We start from the raw sequence: 22,000 nt of genomic DNA, 5'->3' as shown, positions 1-22,000 counted from the left end.
TACTTTCTATTTCTTTCTATTAATATTTCTTTCTTTTATATAATATTTTCTATTTCTACTTTCTATTTCTTTCTATTAATATTTCTTTCTTTTATATAATATTTTCTATTTCTACTTTCTATTTCTTTCTATTATATTCTATTTTCTATTCTACTTCTATCTATTTTATTTTATTTTTTTTACTTACTATATATCATCATCATACTTCATACTATATAAGTGGTGGTTCCCTTGGACTACCAACTTACTATATATTATCATCATACTTCATACTATATATATATATATATTTCATCATACTATATAAGTGGTGGTTCCCTTGGACTACCAAGGGTATTCCTGTCATTTCCTTCCTTAAAAGAGCTCCTATCATGCTATATAAGTCGTGGTTCCCTTGGACTACCCACTTACTATATATCATCATCATACTTCATACTATATATCATCATCATACTTTATACTATATATCATACTATATAAGTGGTGGTTCCCTTGGACTACCAACTTACTATATATCATCATCATATTTCATGCTATATATATATTTTTTTTCATCATACTATATAAGTGGTGGTTCCCTTGGACTACCAAGGGTATTCCCGTCATTTCCTTCCTTAAAAGAGCTCCTATCATACTATATAAGTCGTGGTTCCCTTGGACTACCAACTTATTATATGTCATCATCATACTTCATACTATATAAGTGGTGGTTCCCTTGGACTACCAAGGGTATTCCCGTCATTTCCTTCCTTAAAAGAGCTCCATCATACTATATAAGTCGTGGTTCCCTTGGACTACCAACTTACTATATATCATTATCATACTTCATACTATATATATATATATATATATATATATATATGTTCATCATACTATATAAGTGGTGGTTCCCTTGGACTACCAAGGGTATTCCCGTCATTTCCTTCCTTAAAAGAGCTCCGACCAATATTACTAAACCTATCAAAAATGGCCACGTAGGGCTAATTAATATTTCTTTCTTTTAGCACTTTTTTTTTGCTCTCAAATACCACCAAACCAATCAAAAATGGCCACGTAGGACTGATTAATATTGCCCGTGCCTTGCACGGGCACCCTTATCTAGTATATATATATATATATGTATGTAGGTATATATATATATATATGTATGTATGTATTTAACTTAACTAGTTAAATGAAATAGAAAATCCTAAAAAAAATAATATTATCCCACAACAACTTTGATTAATTATTATCCGGGTAAGGGACTTTGGTATAAAATTGTATAAGTATATTTTTAGATCTTCATTTTTGATAAGTTTAAACTCTTTTGTCAACATCCGGTTGGCATATACAATAATTATATAGGTTAAAATTTGTAAAAATAAATAAATAAAGATTTAGCATATTTTTTTTACCATGAATTTTATTCAACTGTTGCGTAGTATTAAATTCTTGTTATTAATTATGCACAAAAAAGAAAAAAATTGTTTCAATTTATATAACACTCTTTTTCTTTGTTGTTATTTTCTAAAAAATGTTTACTGTAGTGTTATGGTCCGGTTATCTACCTTGACTCAATTACATGAAATAAACAATCTCATAATAACACAAGGTATAATAGGAAAGAATTTTTTTGTAAAGTTTTAAATCAAACACAAGATTAAGTGGGAAACAATGAACCAAACTGTTGACAAAAAATAATCTCTGCACTACTAATCCCTACATTACTAATCCATGCGTTACTAATCCTTGCAGTACTAATTCCTACGTTATCAATGTTTGTACCAAACGACCCTAAAGGGGCTCATGAGCTGGATTAAGCCCGAAAGGGACTTTTACTTTAGATGGGCTAGGGCCTAGGCCCATATAGTACTCAAGACATTTTGGGCTGACTGTAGAAGGGGAGATAGGAGAAATTATTAGGTCAATCAAAGCTAAGCTGTTGTTTTAAGGGTAATTTTTGCATATAGTCGCTCAAAATAACTTAATTAGGCTTTATAATTATAGTTTGCTAATTATGATTTGTAACTATATGTTAGGGGAGGAGAAAGGTGAGCGAGAATGGAAGAGAGAGGAGAGAGGCGAGCGAGATTGGGAGAGGGAGGAGAGAAGCTAGCGAGAGAGGACAATAATTTGTATAATTCGCATCTCGTTTGTATAATTTGCGGGTATGTTTGTATAATTCACGTGTATTTAGTATAATTGAGTAATACAAATTCTGGATTTACAAAAATATTATAAAACTCGAAATAACAAATTTATACAAACATAAACATATGAACTTTAAACAGTTATACAAATTATATTATATAAATCATATTATACAAAATCTGAAACACAACACGTTTATACAAACTTTAAAAAGTTATACAAAAAAAGATTGAAGGTACCTGGTGATAAAATTGAAAAACCAAAGGAAATCACCGTCATATACAAATACAAATCAAACAAAGAGTTGTTAGTTGTGAATTATACAAACATAACGAATTATATATACGTGGCTAATTATACAGATTCGAACCCAGCCTACGTAGATAACGGTTAATGTTAATTGCAAATGATAATTATAGCAAACTATAGCTATGATGACTAATTAACTAGTATAAATTTTCTTAAACACATAATTTTCCCTTGTTTTAAATGTAATTGGAAAGTAATTATTTTTAAATGCAAATACAGTATCTAGATAAAAATGTCTATATCAAAAATATGCAATAACTCCAACAACAGGTGCTGAAATTTGAATTTCCTAGAGCGATTCATACTTCTAAAAATTTAAACTGGAAAAACTTAAAGAATTTTTTCGAGGGGTTTGAGATAGACTCGTGAGTGAAATAACGATAAAGTAATGAACATGTATCATAAGTAAAATAATAATGTATTGAGTGTAATCTTAAATATACATTGACCTTACCCATTTTAAACAAATATCCCCATGAGTGAGATAACGATAGTTTGAGTCAAAACTTTTGAGTCAGGTAGAATGTCGAATTTATATGTTGTAAGCTTTTACAACTTGCTAGATGAAATTATAGATTCTATGGGTAGTGACGAAATTAGAAATTTCATCAATGCGTTCAAGATTTCATATATACAAATGAAAAGTAATTTTTGATCTATGTAGTTCATATAGTTTTCTATATACATAATATAATATATTTTAGTGAAAATGAAAATTACCAATTTAATAATTAAAAAAAAAAACTAGCTTTTTATGTATAAAAATATTTTTTTAAAGAAAAATATTAAATTAAAAACAAATATTCCCTTCGGGGTGGCCCAGTGGTTTGAGCTTGGAACTTCCATGTTGGAGGTCTCAAGTTCTAAACCCCTTGCCAGCGAAAGCAAGGGGTTTGCCTTCTGGGTCGAGCTCGTCGCACCAAGCTTGCCTAGTGCGGGTTACCTCTCCTATGTGGTTTGCGAGCTATTGCATAGGAGCGGGGTTTTTACCCTGTGCACACCCAAAGGGTAGCGGCTGCGGGTTTCCCTTGTCATTAAAAAAAAAAAAAAACAAATATATAAAAAGTTTAGGAAATCAAATCTGTTAAAAAAATAGATGCCAAAATCTTACATAAAGTTACAGTTTCTTCTCTCCACAGCCACTTTACTTTGATTTCCCCCCTATATCTCTCCTTCTATTTTTTTGGCGCTGTTTCTAATCTTTTTCAACTTTTTTTCCTTTTCTTTATTCTTCTGGACCTCAATAACCCAATTAAAATGACAAAAAGAAAAAGCTAACAACTTTGAAACCTGAAAATCAGTCACTCACTTTAACCACTATTCATCATCAATGGATCGTCTCCTCATCTTTCTCTCTCTTCTTCTTATCACTTTCTCTATCTTCTCAGGTAATCAATCACTTAACTTCTCTTCAAATCTTCATTTTTAAAACTTTTTTTCTAAATCTTGATTATTAAAATTAAAGTTTTTTTTTTTTTTTAACTTACAGAGGTGCAGGCAACAACTTTCAAGATAGTAAACAAGTGCCGCCACACAGTATGGCCCGGAATACTAACCGGAGCTGACAGAGCACCCATTAATCCAACCGGGTTCGTTCTTAAAAGTGGGAAATCCAAGACTCTCAAAATGCCCACTGCTTGGTCGGGTCGGGTTTGGGGTCGGACCCTCTGCTCCAACGAACCCTCCACTGGTAAATTCACCTGCGTCACCGGAGATTGCGGTTCCGGTAAAGTGGAATGCGCCGGAGCTGGTGCCATACCGCCGGCGAGTTTAGCGGAGTTTACTCTCAACGGCGATCAGGGTTTGGATTTCTATGACGTCAGCCTTGTGGATGGGTACAACCTTCCGATGCTTATAGTTGCTAAAGGAGGTACAGGGGGATGCAGTGCGACGGGATGTTTAGTGGATTTGAACGCCGCGTGTCCGAGAGATTTGAGGGTTGCGAGTGGGGGTGAAAGTGTTGGATGTAAGAGCGCGTGTTTGGCGTATAATGATCCGATTTACTGTTGTAGTGAAGCGTATAATACACCTGACACGTGTCACCCTTCGAGCTACTCGCTCTTTTTCAAGCACGCGTGCCCACGCTCTTATAGTTATGCTTATGATGATAAGACTAGTACCTTCACTTGTGCCTCTGCTGATTACTTGATCATATTTTGCCCTCCTCCTTACACCAGGTGAATTTACATTTACACCCATCCTATACTGTTTTTTTGCTTTTATTTCTTAGTTATTTGAACATTTTTACTGTTATTATGTGATCAAATTATAACTAGTGGTGAATCTAGGATCTTTAGGACATGGTGCGAGAATTAATCTCTAGTCCTATAGGTAATTAGCTGAACATTACATCAAGTCCACCATTTAGTCTTCTTATAGCATTGATTCCAGTATAGTATATCAATTTTAGAAAATATATACATAAAATACCTAGTTTACTGATCACGCGTTCATGTGTCCCACATTTTATTTATAAATCCGCCCTTGATAGTAATGTCATGGACTCAGTGGCATATTTAAATATGTGCCAACAAATATGTTCAGTCAAACATTGTCATATAAAATGAGACTGAGGAAATAATAGGTAAATTATGATAATAAGTTTTGTCGGGTGAAGCCTAACCTAAGCATGCACTAAATCCACCTCAATGTGGTGTTTAAATTAGTAACGACTTCCATTTGTGAACCTGAATAAAATGGAACAGATGTAGATAATTTATATAGTCGACTTCAACTAATTTAGAATCGAGGCATGGTGAAATTGATTGACATGATCTGAATACTGGACATTCAAATGAAATTTCTATTGCCTAGTGACCAGTTCTATGGGGAGGGAGGGGAAGTCCATATTCATAATAAAGGACCACTTGATATTGGAATTTGTGGCATAAGAGATTCACAGACATCTGAAATCCGTGGAGCCAAACTTCTTGCTTTGGCATACCATGAGGAAAGGTTGAATATTTAATCTTCTCATTTTACCTTTTATGAGAAATTTTTATAGTCGCACAAATGTGATGACATATTTAAGTCCATAAGATTTTTAAAGTGTTACTTTTTAATCTGTGTCACATAAATTGAAACGGTGGGAGTGTTGAAGAAAGAATTGCCAGTGTCCTCCATAATGTTGGAGGCTATGCATTTATGGAGTATACACTTTATATCTCTTTCCTTCGCCCCCTTTTCACTTTAGCAACTAAACATTGTGTAAATGTGGGTGAGATGTGCTGAAACCATTCATGCATGAGGTAGGCACCCAAGTTAGTAATGTGAATATGCATGTTTTAGTTAGAATTGGGCAGCATAAATCCTACATCCTAGTAAGTAGGTTGAGCTAGATTAGGTAAAACATTCTACCTCACCTGTATAAATTAAGTCCTACAAGTGTATCCCGAGCTTCCTTTACAGCCTTAAGAGTTAACCATCTATGCTTATGGTTTCAGCCTGAACTTAATGTTGTTAAGGAGAGCGAATGTGGTGATTCCTTTTTTTTTAAATCTCTCAAGCCGTTTACCTTTTGCAATCTCATAATAGTAAAAGAGGTTCCACTTGATTAACCTTTTTAAAATGAAGAAAAAGTGTATTGCACCTTATCATTTTGCAATTTGCATGCATCCTTTTGTTTTATGATTTCATATGTGATCTTGTGAGATTTTGCAATACCGTGAAAATTGCCCAGAATCAGGCACAGTGACGGCATTTTGCCAATTTAACAAAATTTGGTTGAATCTTATGAGCTCCTTGCGCAATTCCATGCAAATCACCCAAAATCAGAGACAATCCGGTATTTGTGTGGATTTAACCAGAGTAAAGTGGGAATATTTCAATTCCAATACAATTTTATCTCCCAGATTTCCACCATTGAAGCATTCACTAGTCTTACTTTCTTTCAATAATCCTTTTTATGGTTTGATAAAGCCGTTTGTCATTGTCCCCATGGTTGCAGTTGATTGCCAACCAGTCCTCTAACAACTAGGTCAGTGATGGAGATATGTGTGGTTTGACACTCTTCCTCAAGGTGCTAGGTGTTGGAGTTTACTTATGTAATGCTTACATTTTCTTTTCGACACTTATACATATCATCTTTAAATGAGATGCCCTTTACGGAAAAAAAAGAAGAGGATTTCTTTGGTATTTGTGGAAACGTTCAAACTGGCAACCCCTGGGTGTTTTGTACTCCCTCCGTTTCAAAAAGAATGACTTCCTCTCCTTTTTAGTCTGTTTGAAAAAGAATGACCTCTTTTCTTTTTTGATAACATTTTAATTTCAGCTTTCCACGTGACATGTTTAAAGCCACAAGATTGAAGTACATTTGACATAACTTTAATTTAGGACCACACGATTCAAAAGTCTTCTTTATTTTCTAAAACTCCGTGCCAAGTCAAACCAAGTCACTCTTTTTTAAACGGAGGGAGTAGCATAGTAAAAAGTAGAAGTCTGTTTCATCCTACTCTTCCTACTCTAACTATGATTATTTCGTTGAGAAGGTCATTTTAACCTCACTTCTTTTGCCCTCTGAAGTGAAGTGAATGTCTTACTCATGTATTTAGTTCAATTATAAGAAAAAACTTACTTCCACTGTCTCGGAATGAATGGCGGAGTATGAGTATGAGAATCCAGGCACTACCTTCAATTTTGGACTAGAACATCAGTTCCCAAAATCCATGTTTTAGAAAGTACGCTCTCTACCCTCACAGGACAGGGTAAGACTACGCGCATTCCGCCTTACTCGGACCCTACTAGTGGGATCACACTGGGTATGTTGTTGTTTTAGTAACTACACTAAAGATAACACAACTTCTCATGGATAGAAGTATTTAGAAACATATTTGGATAGAATTGTCGAAGCTATACCTTGTGAAAAAGGACAATATGGTTGTCTTCTACTTCATTGTTATAAGATGTGTGTGACAATCATGACATTCACACAGAACCTAGGGGACGATACTTTGTTGCTTGATAGTTCTGAGAAAAATGGAAAAGTTATCTACTGATTTTATGTCTGCTCTGAGAAACCAGTATGATAAATTCACAATCTTTGTTGTTTCGCAATTTCAAAATAGATTAGTAAACTAACTATTAAGTTCACATTTTAATGGTGTTTGAATAAAAATTGTGCAGCCAGAAAGTGTTAGGAGCACGGAAGGATTCAGCTGAGTTGCCACTGGTTAATAAAACCATGATGTACATAGGAAGGCGTCATTGAAGCGCGGTTAGACATCCATCCGACCATCTTTACTGCACATTATGGTGTCAGCCATGCCTTTAATTGCAGCAATATTACACTTGCCTGTACTCTGAGAACGTTGTGACTGACCTTGATGGGAACCTTTCAGGCTAATTTACAAACAGAAGTAAAAGCTTTGGACTGTCATGAAACCCAATGCCGACTATCTCTCATTTAAAATCACATGCGCAGATCTTGTCGATAACAAATGACAATAATTGTGTATAGGAGCCTGTAGCTTCTTTAAGATTGTTCATTTTCAGTCTACATTTTGCTCTCCGTTGCTTTTGGTGCTTGGAAGGGTCCATAGTGTAGAGTCCTCTTCAAACAGATTTATGCCTCCCTTTCTATGTTTTTTTAGGTGTTGGGGAGTGTGGTAATGTTTTTTCTGTTCTTGAGGTAGTATGTGATGGACAATTGAAAGCATTTTGGAACTAGTTGAACGTACATATAAGGATATTTGAGCTAACTGCCTAGAATAGAAGTTGTAATTTGGTATATGATTTGTTTTACATAATAGTGCACTGGGATGAGCTTAAATAGAGAAACATTCATATATTGCCGATTTCAAAAAGGTGGCAAAACTCGAGATGATATTCAAAGGACAAAATAGACCTACTCTTTTCCCATACATAAGTGTCAATTTTGATAAAAAAACTCGAAAAGAATTTTGCACTGTTTTATATAACAATCAATCAGCGGATTATTACTTTTATCCATCCTCATCACTTTTAAGATATGCAATCTCATTTTTGCCCACTAACTGCTTCTGAAAATGCCTCAATCAATTTTTTGTTTATCATTTGGCGAATCATGTTGATATCTGTTGGTGGGTGTTGAAGTTTTGTGCAATTGGTCTAAGGAAATTAAGGATTTTGATTTCAGAATTTTGTTTCCTTGTTCATTCTTTTTTATTTTTCAGAATTGGGTTGCCATGATACATGGCAGGCTGCTGTTGCACTTGGTTCTGTTGTAGGTGCGTTGTTAGATCCTCGAAGAGCAGATCTTATTGCTGCTTTGGGTGAGACGACTGGGAAACCAGTTTTTGATAGGGTTCTTGAAAGGATGAAGAAGAGCCCCGAAGGCAGAGTAAGGCTCTTTTACTCTGTTTGGTTCTAAAGTCCGTAAATTAGTGCTTAGAATATAAACACAATTTGTTTTCACGCATCCAAAGCAATGCGTGATAGACAAAGTTCTCTAGCTTTGTCTCATTGATGTTGTGAGTGCCATACTAGCTGAGTTAGCTACTGATTAAACATTGATATTTGGTTCTTAACTCAAGCTACTCTAGAATCAATTAATGAAGTGATAGTATGCCTTCCTGAAATTTGGTTTACTACGTGTCGATGCTCACTTGAGAACTTTGCTAAAGATGAAGTCATTTGAAAACCACCAGTTTTGAGGATCTTAAACAAATTCTTAAAATCCTTACTCAATTTTCCTCAGAAAGATTCCAGTATCTTTACTTCCTTCCAGCTTCAATGTTTCATCACTTGAGCGTGGAGCAGCAACAATTATATATTCTTTTCAAAATCCTTACTATCCGGCATCAACCCTTCTCATCTTTCCTCTTTCTTGAGTCCGAAGCAGCAACAGTTCCTTGCTATCCAGAAGCCCAATACCTCATTGGAGCGACCACTTGTGATGTATACAAAAGTGGGACCTAGCTGATAACACTTTTGGTTAATGAGATGTAGGAACTTTTCACTCGTGAGGTTCATGGAAACTGAAGAATTAGCTTATGTAGCTATGACTTTTGGCACACTCTTTCTGGACTTCCAACAAACCTGATTGTTGAAACAACACTTGAGGTGATCAAGTTTGAACAGATGCTACTCCCCATATTTAGTGACAAAAGCTTGTTCTACCAACATTACTTCCCATGGGCTCTCAAGGCCGGCACAGATCTTATGTGCGTGTATAATGAAAGACATTTTCACCAAGATATTCGCCATAAGTCCAGCTCCATCTCCTCCGTGACCAATTGCAACAATTGGTGAAGAGGAATTGAATTGATTATCGACTTCCCATGCAATGTGTTCAATACTACTCTGAGGTGTCTTTTGGGGGGTTAATATATCGATAATCAATTCAAAGTTTTTAATTGTTATTAGTTATGTCACAAACATAGTTATGGCTGCTTTACTGGCCAAGTAAAAGACTTGGTTCAGAGTATTTTTCAAAATCGACAATCCATCTCATTTAGTCATTACGGGGGACATATTTCATTCTTCAACAAATAAGATAGGAATATTTCAACTTTGGTTTGCAGCTGTGGAGTATTATTTTAGTAGACAAAAGGAGGAAAAGAGGTAAAGCTTGTCTGCCAAAGTGTTGATCAACATATCTTACTTTTGTACCACCCCTTCTGCCTCTCCAATTTGCTTTTTCCTCTTCTAAATTCATTACTTCAAATTTACAATATCCACATAACCTTATTTTAGGATATATTGTGAGATTATTTTATCTCATGCTCCCTGTGTTTCAAGTGTATTGTTAAAAAAAAGATTGATTCGATATGAAATTTAAGTAAAAATAGATATTTTAAGTTTTATAGTCTTACATTAAAGATATGTGTATTGTATCGAAATAATCTTTCATATTGTAGTTTTAAACATGTTATGCACGATGTTTAAATAAAAGAATTAAAATACAAAAAAGTGACATTTTTTTTTAGAAATAAACTAAATTAAAGCAAATAGTACACATAAATTAAAATAGAGGATAATCCAACAAGTGGCTAAAATAAGAATTGCGCTAAGAACGTTCAAGATTTAATATATTTATATAAAGAGTAATTTTTAATCTCAATATATCATATAATTTTTTATATAATAATACTAATAACTTTCAAACGTAGCTACCTCATTGCACATTATGTTGTAATTGACCCGTATGTTTTCTTTCTATTAGTTCAATGAACCAAACATATATCACTAAGAATATCGTTACTAAATAATTTTATCATTCTTTTATTATAATTCACACATTTTAATAAACAGATGTCTTTCATCTAATAAATTTGTGTTAATGGTTAAATACATCTAGAATATTATTCATTTGTGTGTGTGTGAGTTTCACTCTCAATTATACACAATTCCTTTTATTTATTTAAATTATGACTATTTATATATAAAAAAAATACCTAGTTTAGTGGCTGAGGATGTGTTTTAACTAGTTTTGCATGAGCAAAATGGGGACTTAATTATCTTCGTTCCCTACTTTGACCCTACCCTCTTTATAATTATTTTAAAGAAAATGATTAAGGACGATTTTTTTAATCTTACAAGGTTGAAACTTGTCTAAAAGTAGAGGGAAAAATCAGGTTACTTTTGAAAAAAACACCTCATAAAAGCATTTTAAAAACAGCAATTTGCTCTACTAAAAAGTCATTCAGTTAATCGAAGTTTTTTACTTTCGTCGAAATTTGACATAATTTGCTATATCTACTTATTGGGTCCTTATAATCTGGCATTGTGGGGCTACTACATGTCATCAACTGACCGTTGGAGCCTAAAACATTACATTTCTCTAATTTGAATAGAAAGTTACTTTTTACTCATTCATCTTTGAAGGCTGATCACATCCAATATCACCTATGAAATTACCTTAAAAGTCCTCTTTATTGTAAGACATAAGTCTCTTCTTTTTATTTAGTTATCATGATAAAATTTTACGAGCCAATTGCAAGAATATGGATAAATGGATAAAATTTAACTAATATATTTCTTATTACTACTTAATTGACCTATTAAATGGTCATGGACTATGGATTTCATTATACTCTCTTTGGGGTCATGAATTACATCCAAAAATTATTTAATACATCCACTTATACAAGTATTGAGAAGTGTCATATATATAATAGAAAAATAAATAAATAATAGGAGTGCACTCCATTATGCAAATTTTGGACGTAAGTAATAAATTGCATTTGGCCAACGAATGGTCAAAGTTATGCAGCATATGATATGACTTATTGGAAAATCATCAAAAGACGAGACACTTTGAGTCATGGAATCCAAGGCCACTCACACACACTTTATTGGCTTTAGGACTCCCCCACCCTACAAAATTAGAGAGATAACACTTGATAAAATTAGCCCATAAAATCATAATTCGTACCTCGTTTATGTTTGGGTAGCTTATTGACCTATTTTTTAACTCACTTAATTTAAGTTATCTGAAAAATTGAGTTGATATATAACATAATTTAATATGTGTGATATTTTATTAAAATAGTTTTTATTTGATATATTTTATATAATCATAATATATTTTATTAGACACTTGTAAATAAATAAATAAATAAGTCAAGATTAAAAATTAGAAAGAATTGAATAATAACTCAAACTTTAACTTATTTCAATTCATGTAACTTTGAATTTATGAATGAACCGCCCATTTAACAATCCTTTATATATGCCATGATGTTAATCCACCTTATTTAAAACCAAATAGTAGATTCATAGCTTGTTTGGATTGACTTCAAAGTTGATCAAATCTATTTTAAATTATTTTTAACTTTTGAAAATATTTGATAAAGTTAAAAATAATTTTAAATAAGTTTAAAATGATACAAATAAAAAAAATTAAAAGTCAAAAATAGGTACTCCGCACTAAGGTTGTTCATATTTGGTTTGGTTTTGGTTAGGGTGGTTTTAAATTTTGAAAATTGATATTATTTTGTTTGGTTTTTGTTTTACTAAAAAATAATCAAATCGAATCGATAAATTAGATTTATAAATTTTATAATTATTTATATATTATTCGTCATAAATAAAATATAAGATTTTGTAAATTTTAATTAACCTAAGTCTTTAACTTTTCTATTTTCTCAAGTCCAACACTTAAATTTTAGTTCAATCATAAATCCAAGTCCATCAGAATCCATTACTTTAATTTTTATCTACCCTGCCTCACATAAGATAGTCACACTTTCTCTTAATTGAATCACTTTGTTCGTGTAATGATAACTGTAGTATTGCTTAATCGCTTAATGAACCAATAGTAGGTTTTGTGTGGATTGTTCATATATTAGATGTTTGTGTCTATCAAAATACGTATGTCCTCAAAAAAATTATTACTTTCAAACCCAAAAAATCAGAAAAACTGAACAAACCGACGGTTATTTTTTTCGTTTGGTTTGGTTTGATTTTAGAAATTTAAAAAACTAACTAAATTTAATCAATAACCGATCCAAACGAACCACGAACACCCCAACTAACTAATTTTCATTTTTTAATTTAAAAGTTACTAAAATTTAACTTTTCAAAGAATATTTTAAAAAATATATGTTTTTAAAGTTAAGTCAAACGAACTCTTAACCAATAGGACGTTTGATATGTGAATAATTACTTAGCAATGGGTGACACATTAAGGGGTCCTTTTGTTTAAAGAAAAGTTTTATAGTATTGATTAGTGATGCAAAAAAGAAAAGTTATGTACGAATGGGAATGTATGGTGTTAATTATACAACACTTGTAATGGAGACAGATTATTTTTTAATGAATTTTTTATCTGTTATATAAATTTTGGAATAGCTACTAAATGCTTGATTAAAAAATTTAAATATATGAAGTATGGTTCTATACCACATAAGTCTCCATACCACTTTCCTGTCCTAAAGTGACACGTAAAGCGACATTAATTCCAAATATTTTCAACTTTCGTTTATTATAATATAAGTTTATTATAATATAAATTTTATTTTGTTTATCACTTAAACGTATTAAAAAATTAAATTGTATTTCTTGTATATTTTTAAATTTAATTTTTAAAATCTAATATTAAATATCAATTAATATAAATATTATAAAAAATCCATATATCAATTATTATTCTTTATCCAAAAGGGACGAGCAAACTATAAAGTCTAAAATAGATAAGTGAAATCAAATTGAAGAAATAACTACTTGATACCAAAGTGGAATATTAAATTTTTACACCTAACGCATCCATTTTCATGTTAATTTTTCTTCTTAAATTTCATCGAAACATATGTATTTAACTCTCGATTGATTATAAATTTTAAAGTTAAAACTTGACAATTTGAATTTTAAAAGTTGTATATAGAAATGTATTTCACCTGGAAATATTTGAAATATTATGTGTAGAACTCTCATAAACTAAAACTTAAAAATATTTTAAAATATGAGCGAATTTCCTAATCAAACTTCTACTTAAAGCTAATTTTAAAATTTAATTTATGTTTAAATGTTAGCTTATTCAAATATTTCTATTATTTTTGTTTTAGAAAAGGAAGCTAAATTCCTTTTATGAGATACAAAACACGTGCTCTCGTATCTCAAAGGCATAAAGCTTACGTTATCTGTGTCTCTATTCTAAACAAAATTAAGAAATAATTTTGTCACCATTTACTCCATACTGATTAAAGCAAATTAAGGACATCAAAAACAAAAAGGGATTGATAGGAAATTTGACTTAATTGTTGGAACCTCACAAGATAAATTAGTTTCAAGTTTTTTTTTCTTTTCACAACGGTGATATGAATTTTTTTAAAGTAACTCTATCTACTATTGCTTGAACAAAAGAAAAAGTCATGTATCGTAAACCTTATCATTTTCAATTATTTTATCAATTACAGGTAAAACTTACCCGCGTGGGGTGTATACACCCGATGCGGCTAAATTTTTTCCGTTGAATACACGCTTGATTGCTTATTTCCTACTAGGATGGTTCACGTTATGGATAAAATGAATCAAATTGAAAAATCAAACAAAACTGATTAAATAGAGCAATTTTATTTGGGTTTAGTCTAATTTGGTTTTACATTTTAAAAATCAATAAAATTTGATTTGATTTTAATTTTTTTACTTTTTATAATTATATATACCTAACATATTATTTCTGATGAACAATTATAAAGAAATAAAATTAACAATGTTTATGTTATTGTTCGAAATACCAAAATGACGAAATTTGATTTCTTTCTCTCTTAGAAACATACCTAAATGACTGTTTTTTTTTAATTTTTCATCCGGTGTCTGGAGCCCATATTGGAGTTTCGATTAAATTCGAATCATGCACTACAGGATTCATTGGGGTGACACTCCCAACATGATTTTCTTTATACTCAGAGCTTGAATCTGAGACCTCTGATTATGGCTTAAACCAGGGGCGGACCTACCTTGTTACAAGTGGGTTCATATGAACTCACTTCGTCGAAAAAATACATTGTATATACATACATATTCAATTTGTTTTTTTAACAAAAAGCACTGTATATAATTAATTTGACCCCACTTAAATCAATAGTAACACGTAGCCTAGTGGCAAAGTGATTATAACTTGACTGATGCATTGCGGGTACAATTCCCACCCACAACATTTAATACTGCTTTATTTTTTTTATATGTTGAACCCACTCGATAAAAATTTCTGAGTCCTCCATTGACCGAAACATTCCCACTATTGCACCACAGCCTTGTAATCAAAGAGATGTTAATTTCTCTCAAAAGGTCGAACAATACATTGATGATTGAAGTAGACCCAAATCCATATATTTCGCCGGGTAACAAACATCTGGTCCCAACGTTCCTGTTAACTATACCATACAACTATTACTAGCATTTATTAAAATTAATTAAATCCACCTTATCACATATGGCATTAAAAAAAAGTTTACAATATATTATTTTTAAAAAATGTCACACAAAAGCATTATTACAATATGAATTTTCCATCTTACAACTGACATTGCCAATTCTTGCCTCACCCATTTCATTTTATCTTTTCCTTACAAAAAATCATTTTTGTTATTTTCTAAGCATTGAAAAAACCCTACATAACAAAACCTGATTCCCATTTCTCATTTTTCTTTAATCTGCAAAACCTTATCACTATCACCTGCAACGGAAGCAGAAGCAGCAAGAAAAAGCCCTACATTAGCCCCACTCCATTGTCTTCTTCCTCCTATCTATCCCTCTGGTTTTTTTTTTTTTGTTGTTGTTGTTGAACATTACCAGTATTCATCAGCTAAAGGAAATTAGCAAATACCCATATGGATTTTTCATATTGTTCTCCTTCACATTTCATTCTTAGTTTCTGTTTTGCTCTCCTCATTTTATCCAGAGGTGAAAAACAAAACTCATTCTTATGCCATATGAAAAGTATTTTCTGTTATTTAGACTATATACTAATGCGACATTGTAACTGTATATTTTTTTCTTTTTCAGGTGTTATAGGGGCTACATTTACATTTGTGAACAAATGTGAGTATACAGTATGGCCAGGGATTCTAGCAAATGCAGGTAGTCCAACTCTACAAAGTACTGGGTTTGAACTTCCCCAAGAGTCTTCACGTGTATTCACTGCACCTATTGGTTGGTCCGGTAGGTTTTGGGGTCGAACTAGTTGCTCTTTTGAGGGATCCGGGTCGAGTTCTTGTGGAACAGGGGATTGCGGTTCCGGTGAGGTAGAATGTAACGGTGCAGGAGCTGCTCCGCCTGCTACTCTAGCGGAGTTTACATTGGGTACTGGTGGGCAGGATTTCTATGACGTGAGTTTGGTGGACGGGTACAATTTACCCATGGTGGTAGAAGCGTCGGGAGGGTCGGGTATGTGTGCGACAACGGGTTGTGTGACGGATCTGAATCAAATATGTCCTTCCGAGCTGAGGAGTGGCGGTGGAGATGCGTGTAGAAGCGCGTGTGAGGCGTTTAACAAGCCGGAGTATTGCTGCAGCGGCGCGTATAATACACCTGCAACTTGTAAACCGTCACTGTACTCACAGATGTTCAAATCTGCTTGTCCAAGATCATATAGCTATGCTTATGATGATCCTACTAGCACTTTCACTTGCAGTGGTGCTGATTATACCATCACATTTTGCCCCTCTACCCCAAGGTAAAAAAAAGTTATTCCTTTCGTCTAAATTTTTGTGACATAATTGAAATTCCGAGACTCATGACACTAACTATACTTTATACTTTCTTGATTTTGTTAGAGCTCCAACTTGTAGTATAAAAGAGATTATTTCGAACCAATGTCCAAATTTAGCTAAATAAATGACCCTAAAGTATAGTAGAAGTTAAAGTTAGTTGAATAAAGAGTTGAATTTGGAGTGTTATTAGTAGATAAATTTCATTTTTGATACTCCATTAGTGCATACCACATGCAGTGTTTCTGGTCACGGGGGAATCTGACAACAGGTTGCAGTGAGTGAGTGAATGATTGTATTTGTATGGGTTGTAATTAATTACTACTACTACATTGATTTTGACATTTAGCTAATATTGCAGTCAAAAATCTACAAAAGATACAACACCTACGACAGCAACACCCAATGGTGATGGGTCATATGGTGGTACTGGTACAGGAGTTGTGGACCCTGCAACAGGAGGAATCGGGTCAAGTTCGGGTCAAATGGGAACTGGATCAGGCAATGGGTTTGAGTACGGTGCAGGAACAGGATATGGGTCAGGGTCAGAATACGGGTCAGGAACCGAAACACAACCTGGATCCGGGTCACAAGCTATGCTAGCAGATGGATCATATTTAGCTGGATTGGCTATGGGAGAATCAACTAGGACATTTTCTCCATTGAATTTAGCAGGCAGTGCTTTGGCTACAACTTTGGTTTCATTAATTTTCTTGTAGTTGTAATGGGGAGTGGTGATTTTTTTTTTCTTGCCTTTTGTCGAGTAAAGCTGATAGATTCCTCCAGATTGTAAGCCACCACTTTCTATAAACTAATCTTCTTTTTTAGCTATGAATCTCTCTTTTTCTCTTGTTGTAATTGGCCATATTTTTCCTTTTTTTAATGTGTATATTGTAATGCAATATTCTTTATCCCCCAGCCCTTTTCATTATCCAAGATTTTGTTGGTGAGATTTGCAATTATTAAGTAGCATAATATACCTTGATATTGGGGTTGGATTTTAACTTTACCTTTGATTTGGGGCTCTAGAAATTATTAAATATTTTGAAAAAGTGAGTATTATAATGTGAAATGTAGAATATAGAGAAAATGGCTGGGCCAGCACTGGGCGATAAAACTGACTTTGCGGAAATCACAAGCATGGCTTTTATTACTTTTGTCTGCCTAAATTTGTATTGCCTTTAGGGGTCATTTGGCGTGAGGGATAAAAATATATAGTTATGGGATAAGAAAATATTGATAGGATAAAAATTTTGTGACTTCTTTGGTTGCTATGTTTGGGATAACTTATCCCACCATTTGTACCATAGTGATGGGATAAGTTATCCCATATACATGTTGGATAAGTTATAACAATATATAATAATGTTCAATTTCAGAGAAATATTTAATATATCTATTGAAATAGTCAAAGTGTGTGCAGACATACAATTCATCTGAGTAAATATCATTACGAGTTACAACTGAATATTTATGTGCCTGGTGTCATCTCCTCTGTATAATGAGAATGTTGAATTAACTGTTCTGTTTCCAAATTTGACATTAATTTTATACTCACCTAAAAAACCAGAAAAGCTAAATGAACCATGTTCATCAGTTTCACCATGCACCACACCAGTTTGCCATTCTTTCAGCAAATTATCAACTATGTCCCCAGCAGGAAGGTTATGAAAATTGTTATCTGTTAAACACATTTGATAACATCCATTAGAATGTAATCCTGTCCAAAGCATGATTCCATTTACACCAGGATGTGAAAATCCCTCTCTCAAAACCATCTCTAGATATTTAGCCTGTCATCAAATTCATAAAAAACTATTACCATCAAATCTTTAATAATACTTCCTTCGTATTAATTTGTTTGTCTGGTTTTGATTTGACAAGTAGTTTAAGAAAGTAAAAAAGAATTTTGAACCGAATTTACTGTTATAGTAGGTGAAGTACCCTGACCTGAGTTTCTTTATCAAGATTCTTGCTGATATCAACTTCTGTAAGCCATATAGGAAGTTTAAGTGTAGCCAATTTGTCTAACACTGCTCTGATAAGTGGAGGATTTGGTACTGTAAAATGTCCTTCTAGGCCAATTCCATCCATGAATATTCCACCTTGTTTTAAATCTCTCAACTTGGAAATGTATGCATCAACTGTTGAATTCATGTCATAGCAAGTTTCTACAACATTATAGTCATTCATAAACAATTTGGCTAAGGGGTCTAACTGTTGTGCTGTTTGAAAAAACTCAAGACTTGTGTTGGTGCCAAGTCTTTGTTCATAGAAATCATAATGAAGCATCTCGTTATCGACATCCCAATGAATGAATTCATTCTTGTATTTGTTCATCAAACTCTGTATCCTGGAGGTTACAGCTGATTTAAGGTCTGGACCAGTCAGATTTCGAACCCATGAAGGAATGTATCTCGGATCCTCCCAAAATATGTTGTGGCCTCTGGTAATGATTTGGTTCTTTCGGACAAATTCCAGCATTTGATCAGGTATTGTATAGTTCACTTCTCCTTGTTGAGGTTCTGTTGAATACCACTTCAATTCATCTTCAAAAACCGCGGCATTGAACCTCTCTTTAAACCATGTCTGTAACAAGTATTTTTAGTACTAAACAACACTTTTTAAGTACTGAAACTGATTTTGTAAATAAGCAGTTATGTATTTATCTAGAAGTGTTGAAACTGATAATAAACATAGCCAAAAAGTGATTGTAACAAACTAACATCGCGTTAAGTCTTGATGGAAAATTTGATCAGCATTTTATTACCTGATATGCTGGATTTCCAAGAATTGTCTTTGTGATGGCAGAACCAAATGGAAAATCTCTAGATACTTGCTCTACTATGATTGAAGCTCCAGGCACTCTTTCTCCTTGCACGTCTGAAATGTGTATAATCGCGGTGCATTTTCTTCCCTTTAGCAGAACTAGTCAGTAAATGAAACTCACAATGTATGTTACCATAAAACTGAAGATGCTAAAAGTCATAGAGTTTCAGGAGTTTACTTTATCGATCGTGTCTTGTTGGTTTTTCTTCCATTGTTGATAAGTAAATGGCTGCAACGAAACACTAGAAATCGAGATATTTAACTTTTCTCCATCTGATCTCTGCACCAAAGTTTACTATAATTTGTACCACTCAAACGATTGCATAAAAATTAACTCAATACCTGAAGTTATCGTCTTAATAAGACATACCTGGAGATAAAGTAGAGCATATGAAGAAGGAAAATCAAGAACAAATCCACCCTTCAAAAATGACCAGCAACCAGGCCTAGCAATCACATTTCCTACACACTTAACTGTTCCATTAGCTGTTTTCAAGCTTGCCTTTATCACTGCTGAATCTGCATCTAATATCCTGACCCAACCTAATAACAAACACGACGATCAATAAATACTAGTACTACATTTCAAGTTTTTAGAATGCCTAAGTGATGAATTTCCACTACAACTTAACTGGAGAAGCTATAGATGGTATCACCAGAGAGATTGTTGAGGACAAAGTTATACGAATTAGTGTCAGATCGAATGACTTGATTTTCGTTTGTCCAATAATCCTTCATTATCCCACCATTATAAAGCGCCTCTTCTGGCACTGATTTACACTAAAACAAATGAAATTAAGTAACTTAAAACGCGATAATAACAATCGTTCTTAAAACAGAACTAAAGGAAAATGTTACCTCAGTATATGCAGAGTGATCATAAATAGGTTCCTCTGCATCATAAAAAAGTAGTTACAAACATAGAAAATAACTGAACATAATTTTACAAAATGGAAGTATAAGAAATTTTAAAAAATTTATTTTCATGGTCATACCATAAGAAGCAAAGGAGGGAAGTATGCTGAGAAAGAGTCCAATGATGAGTAAAAACAAGTATTGACACTTCATTTTTCTCTCAACAGAACAAAATAATAGTAAAATTTGAAAAAACCTTAGTACTAAATTCAATAAATAAAATGCCTCAAAGTCTTAACAGAAAATTAAATTTCATGTAAATTTATGTAAAACATGATACATGAGATATCCAACAATATGTCTGTATTCTAAGTATCTCCGTGATCAATCACATGATTGAATACTATTTATTTTATTAACTTTGGAATGTTTTTGGAAAATGTTTCTTGGAATATTAGAATTTTTTTACGCTATTTCTAACATTTATAGTACAAAAGTTACCTAACATTTCTTTTCATAAAATATGAAGTAAAGAAAATGACAAGAAGCCTGTAGTTTATGATGCCAGAATGCAGTATGTAGTAATCACATTATTTGAGTGGAAATGTAAGTTCGCAAACTCTTTAAATTTGTTATATAAAAATAAATCTGACTCTTTCGTTTGATGTACTACCTCTCTTTCATCAATTTAGGTAGCGGTGTTTAACTAAATATTGAGTTATAAATATTTGTGTGACTATAAATTATATCATGAATTTGAAAACATGGTAACACTAATGTAGGTCAGTAGATGCTTAATTGATGATAAAGAACTAAATGGCATGCTCTTTTGTATGATGTACTCCATCTGTCTCAATTTTTGTCATGGTACTCGACATGAGATTATTTATATGAATTAAAGTTTTTTTTAAAAAAAATTATAATCTGAAGCAAGTCATAAACTCTTGTATGACTATAAATTATGTAGGACGGTAAATGCTTCATTCATGATCAAGAAGTAAAATGACAAGCTCTTTATGTTGAAAAGCTAAGATTTTTTTAATTACTATTAATGAAATGAAGTTAGGTTCTCTGTTTTGTAACGAACATGACAATTGAATGCATTATAATAGAAATCAAACCCGTGACCAATTTTGACCTCACATGTTTGTTATCTGTAGCACTTTTCAAGAATTGGTGACACGAGCTCATGATATGAAGTTAAGAATTGTGGTGGACCATTATATTGACCTCTGATGATGTTTTTGTAAACTATCAACGTGTCTACAAAAACAAATTGATTTGTGTTTTGAGCATCGAATAGCTTAAACCGTATTGTAAGTAACTCGAAAATGAAAGCAGAATTCATTAGAATCCTCCTGTTTTTTTTTTTTATCTTAGTTTTCTTTTGGATGAAATCCCCACGAAGTAACTCATTACTAATTTTTCAGTGTCAGGTTAAATTCTTAAAAGTAAATGGACGTAAATCAATTGGGGAAGGAGGGCCTGGTGTGGCTACTAATCTACTATCCTTTTGGGTGGTACGTAGTAAAAATATATTTTTGTTTTGTTTTGTTTTGTTTTTGTAGCCATTAGAAGTTTTTCATCTCTTGGTCCCATTGCTATCATCCTGCATGTGTTTTTTCCAGTACTGGGCCAACTCCTAACAATTTAGTCTGATATTGCATTATTTTGTGGGCTGTCATCATAGTTCAATGGCCTTGTCCACAATTTAGAATTTATGAAGAAATTACAAACTCTAACTA

At 32.8% G+C, this 22,000-nt stretch overlaps 3 protein-coding genes across 4 annotated transcripts; 2 read left to right on the top strand and 1 right to left on the bottom strand.

The window, feature by feature from the left end:
• Positions 1–3,652: 3,652 nt before the first annotated feature.
• On the top strand, positions 3,653–8,133 carry LOC125853289 (thaumatin-like protein 1b). The gene is made up of 3 exons (XM_049532957.1): positions 3,653–3,830; positions 3,932–4,619; positions 7,564–8,133. The coding sequence occupies exons 1-3, from the start codon at positions 3,773–3,775 to the stop codon at positions 7,646–7,648; spliced, it is 831 nt and encodes a 276-aa protein (XP_049388914.1). The 5' UTR covers positions 3,653–3,772; the 3' UTR covers positions 7,649–8,133.
• Positions 8,134–15,378: 7,245 nt separating this feature from the next.
• Positions 15,379–17,427, top strand: LOC125853288 (thaumatin-like protein 1). The gene is made up of 3 exons (XM_049532955.1): positions 15,379–15,765; positions 15,868–16,537; positions 16,933–17,427. Exons 1-3 carry the CDS (start codon positions 15,693–15,695, stop codon positions 17,288–17,290), a joined length of 1,101 nt encoding a protein of 366 aa, XP_049388912.1. The 5' UTR covers positions 15,379–15,692; the 3' UTR covers positions 17,291–17,427.
• A 586-nt stretch (positions 17,428–18,013) lies between these two features.
• LOC125853287 (endo-1,4-beta-xylanase 5) lies at positions 18,014–20,508 on the bottom strand. Of its 2 annotated transcripts, none has more exons than XM_049532953.1 (8): positions 20,396–20,508; positions 20,259–20,293; positions 20,033–20,180; positions 19,771–19,943; positions 19,579–19,680; positions 19,342–19,488; positions 18,522–19,160; positions 18,014–18,364 (listed from the first exon to the last, which is right to left on the bottom strand). In XM_049532953.1, exons 1-8 carry the CDS (start codon positions 20,466–20,468, stop codon positions 18,029–18,031), a joined length of 1,653 nt encoding a protein of 550 aa, XP_049388910.1. In that variant the 5' UTR covers positions 20,469–20,508; the 3' UTR covers positions 18,014–18,028. The 2 variants fall into 2 exon arrangements, with proteins under 2 accessions (XP_049388910.1, XP_049388911.1); XM_049532954.1 differs by having other exon boundaries at positions 20,033–20,170; positions 20,396–20,454.
• Positions 20,509–22,000: the final 1,492 nt, after the last annotated feature.

The sequence above is a fragment of the Solanum stenotomum genome, chromosome 1, assembly GCF_019186545.1.
Source record: "Solanum stenotomum isolate F172 chromosome 1, ASM1918654v1, whole genome shotgun sequence".
NCBI classification, from domain to species: Eukaryota; Viridiplantae; Streptophyta; class Magnoliopsida; order Solanales; family Solanaceae; genus Solanum; species Solanum stenotomum.
Note: the sequence above shows the minus strand (reverse complement) of the source record. Positions and strands in the feature narration are given on the sequence as shown.

Bases quoted from the DNA above. Each gene is read 5' to 3' on its own strand.
- LOC125853289 (XM_049532957.1), top strand. From the start codon at position 3,773: ATGGATCGTCTCCTCATCTTTCTCTCTCTTCTTCTTATCACTTTCTCT. The intron at 3,831-3,931 runs GTAATCAATCAC...TTTAACTTACAG, and splicing joins CACTTTCTCTATCTTCTCAG to AGGTGCAGGCAACAACTTTC. The intron at 4,620-7,563 runs GTGAATTTACAT...AAAATTGTGCAG, and splicing joins TGCCCTCCTCCTTACACCAG to CCAGAAAGTGTTAGGAGCAC.
- LOC125853288 (XM_049532955.1), top strand. From the start codon at position 15,693: ATGGATTTTTCATATTGTTCTCCTTCACATTTCATTCTTAGTTTCTGT. The intron at 15,766-15,867 runs GTGAAAAACAAA...TTTCTTTTTCAG, and splicing joins TCTCCTCATTTTATCCAGAG to GTGTTATAGGGGCTACATTT. The intron at 16,538-16,932 runs GTAAAAAAAAGT...CTAATATTGCAG, and splicing joins TTTTGCCCCTCTACCCCAAG to TCAAAAATCTACAAAAGATA.
- LOC125853287 (XM_049532953.1), bottom strand. From the start codon at position 20,468: ATGAAGTGTCAATACTTGTTTTTACTCATCATTGGACTCTTTCTCAGC. The intron at 19,681-19,770 runs GTATGTCTTATT...ACTTTGGTGCAG, and splicing joins ATGCTCTACTTTATCTCCAG to AGATCAGATGGAGAAAAGTT. The intron at 19,161-19,341 runs GTAATAAAATGC...TACTTGTTACAG, and splicing joins TTGGAAATCCAGCATATCAG to ACATGGTTTAAAGAGAGGTT.